This window comes from Pygoscelis adeliae, unplaced genomic scaffold (genome assembly GCF_000699105.1).
Source record: "Pygoscelis adeliae isolate BGI_AS28 unplaced genomic scaffold, ASM69910v1 Scaffold298, whole genome shotgun sequence".
NCBI classification, from domain to species: Eukaryota; Metazoa; Chordata; class Aves; order Sphenisciformes; family Spheniscidae; genus Pygoscelis; species Pygoscelis adeliae.
Genome location: NW_008825303.1, coordinates 3,859,612 through 3,866,820, shown reverse-complemented (window position 1 = coordinate 3,866,820; position 7,209 = coordinate 3,859,612). Strand labels below are relative to the sequence as shown.

General features: G+C 60.7%; 1 protein-coding gene across 1 annotated transcript in view; it reads right to left on the bottom strand.

Moving 5' to 3' along the window:
* Positions 1-6,554: 6,554 nt before the first annotated feature.
* CSPG4 (chondroitin sulfate proteoglycan 4) overlaps positions 6,555-7,209 on the bottom strand; it is a 14,578-nt gene continuing 13,923 nt past the window's right edge. Inside the window, 1 exon segment of the mRNA XM_009330114.1 lies at positions 6,555-7,204. Within this exon segment, the coding sequence (XP_009328389.1) occupies positions 6,569-7,204 (636 nt within the window). The 3' untranslated portion in view covers positions 6,555-6,568.

Below are 7,209 nucleotides of genomic sequence, written 5' to 3'. Positions count from 1 at the left end.
GCCCAAAGTGCTCAATAATTTGGGATCAGACACCAAAGCAGCCCAGTGGCCTGACCCAGCTCCTCCCCATGGCAAAGGGGAGCGCGGGGTGCAGCTCCTAGCAGTGCAGCCGGGCAGGATCAGGCCTGCCGGGCACGCTACGCTGCCGGCGTGTTTAGCAAGCGTGTTGGAGAGGCACGTCTGCCAGCAAGGAGCAGGGAGCAGAGTCACGCCTGCTCGTCAGGGCTGGCAGCAGCTCCGGGGCTGCGCGCGCAGGGGATGGAGCCGAGTGGGATTTTGCTGCCCGAAATGGCTGTGAGGTCCCATCCAGACCCAGCCCTGCTGTGCTGGGAGGTGGATGAGAGCATGTCTGCGTGGAGGCAGCAAGACCAGGCAGATGCACGTGGGAGAGCACCGGCGCGAGGCGGCAGTGAACCAGGGGCAGAGGGAGACAGCTCAGACTGCCAGCTCAAATCTTTTAATCACTGCACTTCTCAAATATTTCTGAAGCGTGACCCTGACTCGGCTCCTCCAGGCTAGGCAATGAGCACCAGCTGCTTCTCTTGGCTGTGGCTATAAATGCTCCCTCCTGCTCCCAGCCCAGGGTAATTATGGGGGGGTCAGCAGTGCCTGTGCCAGGGTAATGAGCTGGGAGTCACCTTTAATTGTAGCTGGGGTTTGCCAGCCCTCCTTCTTCCCCTGCTGCCGAACGCTGCGGCCCTGGTGCTCTGCAAAGGGCTGGTCGCCCCCAGCCAGAGCCGGGGCGATGCTCGGGGCAGACCCTGTCCCAGCTCTTTGTGCCAGGAGGGATAACCTCTCCGGTCTCCAGGAAGGCACTGAGCTCGGGGAGGTAGGTCCTGCGCTGCCGGGGAGCTGCATCTCTGGGTGTGTTGTATCTGCAGGAGGGGTGGAGAGCCCGGGCTCTGGGATGTGGTTGTCCCTCTGTCATTGTCTGTCTGCCTTGGAGTTGCTGGGTGTGGAAATTGAGCCTAACCTCCATCTGGCTTGAATTTAAATCAGCAGCCGGGCTGGAGAGCCATGTCTGGTGTCCAGGTCCTCATCTCTCCATCCTTTCCTCTGTTTGCCAGGGCCTGGGACACTTTATCTCAGGTGGGAAAGGGGGGGGGGGGACGCAGGCCTCCTGGGGACAGCCCTGTCCCTGCATGGGCTTGTTGTCCCCACCTCCTGTGAGGTGCTCCCAGGGTGACGTGCCTGCAGCCTGTTCTTCCCCCTAGGCTCTGTCTTATCCTGCCGGGCTTGCTGCCAGCTGAGCCTGTTCTGCAGGCTGTGGGCATTGCCTGCTGAAATCAGGCAGGCACGTAGCAGGGAGGGAGGGCTCCCAGCATCCTGGGCCGCTGGGCTTGGCTCGGACCTGAGCGGAGGTGCTGAGCCTCATCACATTACGCAGCAGCCAGCCAGGTCTGGCTCTGAGTTTCCCACACGGGGCAGCTCCTAGGAGGACCTGGCCACTCCTGGTCAGGTCCTTCACCTGCCTTGGGAGGAATAGGTATCCTCCTGCCCTCCCAGGTGGGGTATCCTGGAGACCTCTTCTCATTGCCTGCCATCAGGGAGCATGACCTGTGCCGCCTGAGGGGACCCCGGCACATGCCTCCTGGCTCCCAGCGAAATCCAGGGCATCTCCTGGGGCTGGTGAGAGCTGCCAGGGAGGTTTTGGGATGGGGGCAGGGAGGCAGGAGCCCTGGGACCACGTTTCGCCTCCCTAAAACAGGGGGAGCTGCCTGCATGAGCTCAGGGGGTTCATGCGCTTGCTGTGCCTCTGTCCCCAGGAGTAACGTGGACAACGTTGTCACAAGGTCCTGCGGCCTGTGGTGGTCCACAGCAGCGGAGGAGTTTGGAGGCTGGGGACATGACGCTTGCACGGGGGTCCTGGTCTCATGTGCAGGGCTTGGCTGTGCTGGCCTGAAGCCTGGCTGGGAATAAAGTCCCTCATTTGCCGAACCCCTGCATTTGCATGGCTAAAGCTTGCGGGGAGGGTTTCAAAGCCAAATGATCCTATCTGTCCTGGGTGGATGCTGAAAGAAACCTGTTCGGCCTATTATTTGTTTGCAATCGAATAGGTGCCTGGAAACTGGTTCACGTCACCGGAGCTGTGACAGACTGCCTTCCTGCTCTGTGTCCATCCCCACCTGTGAGCCCTGGTGTCTCCAGCTCCTGCCGAGTGCCGTCCCTCCCTGAGCTGGTACCACGATGCTGGTGTCGTCATTAACCCAGGAGAGGTGTCGGATCCAGCCTGCTGCAGGTGCGATGCCTGGGAGATGGCCGCGGGGTTATGGTCCCCTTCTCTCTTCCCAGGGCAGTTGTGTGTGTGGCCTGGGGAAGCTTTGCCTTGCCGCAGCGCTTGGACCCATGGCCAGGCCAGGGCCGGGCTGCTGGGGGGCACTGGGTAACTCAAGAGGAGGTTTCCTGGTTGCTTTAAAGGCACTGTGGGTCTGCCGAGGAAATGGTAGGGGAAAACGGTTCTTACTCCTTTCTCCTTGCTGCTTCCAGGCTGGACTCTGCAGCAGGGCATGATTTAAACATGCCCCTTCCCTGCAGCTGGGGACAGCCTGACCCTGCCGAGCCGGCCTGGGGACCAGCAGGGCCGCCTTCTCCCCGAGCCGTGCATCAGCGCTGCTCCTCCTGCCTCGGCTGATCTGAGCTCAAATCAGGACGTCAACCCCAGCGCCGGGCTGAAATCCCGGCAGGGCTGCAGGGACTTCCCGACTGAGCCAGCCCAGGCCGCGTCCTGCCTGGGATCCAGCTGTGGGGGCTCCCCAGCGGAGGAGGAGGAGGAACCCCCTGCTTCTGGGGCTTATAGAAACCAAGGGTGACTTCTTAATTAAGGACAAAATAGAAGTGAAACTCATTGGCATTTTTGCCACTTGTGAGCCCCCGTGTGACTGCCCGGGTTAATCTGGTGGTCAGGCACTGAGATGCTTTTACCCAGGTGGTCACCTCAGCGTGTCTGGAGGTGGCACAGAGGACAAGGGACACCAGCTATTGAGACCTCCTGGGTGGCTCTATTTGGCGATGTCCTTGCTTTTGACATGCCTCTTCCTATCGTTTAGGAGGTGGTGGCAGGTATGGTCTGTCATCTCCATCCTGTCACACCTCTGTGAGTCACCGCAACTTGCTCAGTGTCCTTTGTCTCTGCATCTGGGTGTCTTCTGGCTCCTGCCCTGCTTTCTGCCACCCCATGTTTTCCCTTAGCGACTTGAGGCTTTGCTTTAGCCTGGCTGTGGGCTGGCTCTCACAGAATCATTAGGGTTGGAAGAGACCTCTATGACCTCCTCTTGGCCTGCCTTTTATTCCCTGGTCCAGGTGTCCTCAGAAACTGCATGTAGATGTATGGGGGTCTTGACGATGTGTTGATCCAGGTGCCTTCAGCACCTTCTTACAGCCCCTCTCCTGCCCTTCCTGGTGCTCCCATGCCTGACGTCCCCATTCCACCCCAACCCTGCATTTCTCTGCACTCGCAGGCTGGGCACAACGATGCCTCCCCGGCAACAGCGGCAGGGACATCTCCCTCTTGGGCAGCACCCACCCGTGACCCCCTCTCCCACGGCAGGACTGGGGGGAGACCTGCACCCCACCGTGGGTGTAGGTTCCCTGCCTGCAGCTCAGGGTTGGGGTGAGCCGGGGGGCTCGGCTGGTGGTGCCGCAGAAGAAATGGCTCTGGCCATGTCCTGGGGCAGGGGCTCCCTGGGGACAGCACTCTCGCTCTGGGTGGCTTTTCTTGCTTTAAAACCATGGGTGGAAGGCAGAGGAGGGATGTAGGTGTGAGACACTGGGGAAACACCAGCGGCTGGAGGTGCTGGGGGGAGGAGAGACCTGGCAGCGGCTCCCAGGAATAGGGCATGTGAGTTCACGGGCATGGCTGGCTCTTGTTAGCCAGCTGTGCAGATCTGGCCTGCCTTGAGGGGGAACAGCACATCTGGCAGAGCAGCTGTAAGCATCTTCCCTAAACCTCTGCGAGCTTTATAACCAGCTCAGCAAGGAAGGGTGCAGCCCAGCTCCTGTCACCCCAAAACCTGCCGGATCAGAGAGGTTCTGGCCCAAACTGGGGTGGGGGCGGAGGGGGGCTGCACTTCTGTGTGAGCAGGCAGCTTTGGTGCTGTGCCCTGGCCAGGTGCAGAGCCCATGGGGCTCCGGGGAAGGCAGAGATGCTGCGCTGGCTCCCGATGCAGGGAAGCCAAAGGGCCTGGCCAGGAAACGTTTGAGCTTGTTTAGGCTGTGGTTTAAGTCTGCTCCGTGGCTGGGCAGGAGCCCCCCTGGACTCAGCCCTTCCCCAGGTGGGTGGCTGGCAGCGGGCAGCACCAAGTCTGGGCCTGATCCTGCCCCGGCCATCCTGCTACGAACCCTGAATAACCTGAGCGGAGCCAGCAGCTTTGTTCAGGATTTAAACCCTGCCAGCAGAGCTTGGCCCTGGAGAACCACGATCTGCGCTGGCGTTTTCCAGGTTACTGCCTGTCCTCCCCTGACCCTGGGAAGTGGAGGTTTCCCAGCAGTGGGAATACAACTGCAAGCCTTAAAAATAACTTGGTCGCTTTCAGTGCTCCTTACAAAATAGGCCACGTTCCTTCTATTTAATCCCTGGGTGCGAGGCGAAAATCATTCAAAAGGAAAACACGGCGGATGCTTCCAAGGGGGCCCTCGCTGGATGCCACCGTCTTCCCTGCAAACCTCCATCCCTTGCTGGGGGGTGCGCACTTAGCAAAGATAATAATAAATTATTACTTGTTTGAATGTGATGGGGAAGGCACAGAGCTAGGGTTAATCTGGAAGAGGGAGGGAGGCAGGCAATGGCACTCCCTCAGCTCTGCGGGGAGAGGCTGTCTCGACCTTTTGGGAGCAGCACTGCCCTGGCAAGATCCTCCACGGCAAGCTCTGAGCTGTGGCGTGGGCAGCACGGTCACACTGTCCCCATTTTACAGAGGGGAGAGGATGTGATTTGCCTCTGAGCAGAAGGAAACATCATTTTTTCCCCCTCCGGATGGGGCAGGAGGAGGGTTTTGGAGGCAGGGAGGTTGCAGCGGGGAAGGAGACAGTGGTGCGCAGGCTTGGCACCCATCGGCACAGGCTGCCTTGGGCCAAGAGGGCTCGGAGGTGCCTGGGCTGCCTCCGCCAGGCCCCGTCTCACCTGTGCCGTGGGGCAGGTCGGGGCTGGGGCACGCATGGGCAGGGGGGGAGGGATGGGGCTGCCTGCCTGCACCCCGATGGCTGTGGGTGCCTGGCGGGACATGCTGCCACGTGCCAGCTGGAGCAGGGCAGGTGTGATTTACTGCTCAGCAAACACTTGGCACCATAAAAGCAGCCAGGAAAACTGCCGGTGTGGTCCAAGCAAACATCCCGGCTCTGCCGGAGCCTTGGAGTGGGACAGCCCTGGGGCGCTGGTTTTGGGGGGGGATCGTGCATTGACACCAGGGATGGATTTTACCCTGGGTGAGAGGGGTGCAAGTGTGATGCATCCCCTGTGGTCCCTGGGGGCTCAATTCAGCTTCCCATCGGTGTTGTGAGAGCGGGATGTGCCCTGTGATGAGCTTCCCAGCTGTAGCAATGCAGGGTATTATTGTTGGGTCCCATCCTGAGCTGAGCGCTCAGTTTTTCCTCTGCTCTTCCTCAGATAATTTCTATTTAAGTTTTTAGGACTCCAGGCTGGGGAAAAATTGAGCAAGAGCCCAGAATTTGGTCCATTACATCCAAATGTGGCTCAGCAGCTCACTGGGCTTAGAGGCCTGGCAAGGAGCGGCGACATGAGGGAGATGGCTTACGAAAACTGTGATGCACCTCAGAAAAGGCACTTTATTCTGTTTACTTCTGCCGTACTGGAGTACATAGTGGAAAACCGTGCTGGCTCCGGTTCTCCGCTCTCCTCTCCGGTTTCATGCTGCCCAGGTGAGCGCCTGCCGTCCCTCCCCGCCGACGGCATCCTCCCTGTGGTTTGTGCGCAACCCCCCCCCCCCCCCGGGGCTCGGTGCAATCTGCTTTATGAAACACATGGCAAGCATGCAGAGAAAGAGTGAGGCGAGTTTTTTCCAAGTGGGTGGGGACTCCTTAAATTCCCCTGGCATTGGCCACAGAGTTTTTTCCAAGCCTCTGCTCCAGTGTTTCAGCCCGCCTAGCCCTGGGGGATTTGGGCAGCTTCATCCCCAGCCTGACTCAGCCCAAGCAGCTCCTCATCCTCCCTCGTGCTCTGAGAGCTGTGGCAAACACCCCTGTGGTGGTCGGTGCTGCCCATGGAGGAGCCACCGGTGGCTCGGTGGGGACTGGTGGCATCAGGTCCCCTCCAGCCCTGTGGCCGCTGTTGGGTGGCCCAAGTGCACCCAGAGTCAGTGTTCCCCAGGGACGCTCGGGCATTTCACCTGCCCCCACTTGCCTATGCAGCGCCCCCCCTCCCCTGCCCAAAGCCACCTGGAGATTTGGGGCTCCCAGGTGGGCCAGACCAGCAGCCCCCGTATCCCCAGAGTCCTCCTGCATCCGCAGGATGCCAGCTCCCAGGGAGGAGGAGGAGAGCAGGGAGGAGGTGGCTGGCAGTGCTCTGGGAGGCTCTGGACCCCCAGGTGGTCTCATGTCCCTGCACCTGAGCCCTTCACACCCAGTACTGGTTGTTTTTCAAGGGGGGGTTGGAAGTCCGGCAGTACTGGAGGAGCTCAGGGTCCGGTGGTGCCCCGGGACCTGTGCCCTGGGGCGGGGGACCTGTGCCTTTGCCCTCCAGGGCGTTGACAGTCGTTAGGGGGATGCCTTGGTTGGGGTCCGTCCTCCGGAAGGTCTCCTGGTCAGGCACAGCCCCGTTCTTGGCCTTGGAGGAGGGGGTGCCCTGGACGTGGTGCTTCCCTGTCTTGTTGCGCTTGTGCAGGTAGAAGAGCAGGGGCAGGATGAGGGCCAGCAGGAGGAAGATGAGGCAGATGGGGATGATGATGCTGAACATGTTGGCCTCGATGAAGCTGAGGAAGGTGCCCCCCTCCATGGGGCTGGGGCTGGTGGTAGCACCAGGGCCCAGCCAGGCAGTGGGGGGCATGTCTAGCTCGGTGGCGTTGGGGCTGCTCTGTGCCGTGCCCTGGGGCTGGGGCACCGGGGACGAGGCTGCCAGGGGGGCCGTGAGCAGGGTGACACCGTAGGCTTTTGAGGCATTGTAGGGCTCGATGCTGTACCCCAGGGATGCCAGCGCTGGTGGCACGCCGGCAGCTGCCAGCTCAAAGCCAAAGCTGTCGCTCTGCAGGGGCTGGTCAG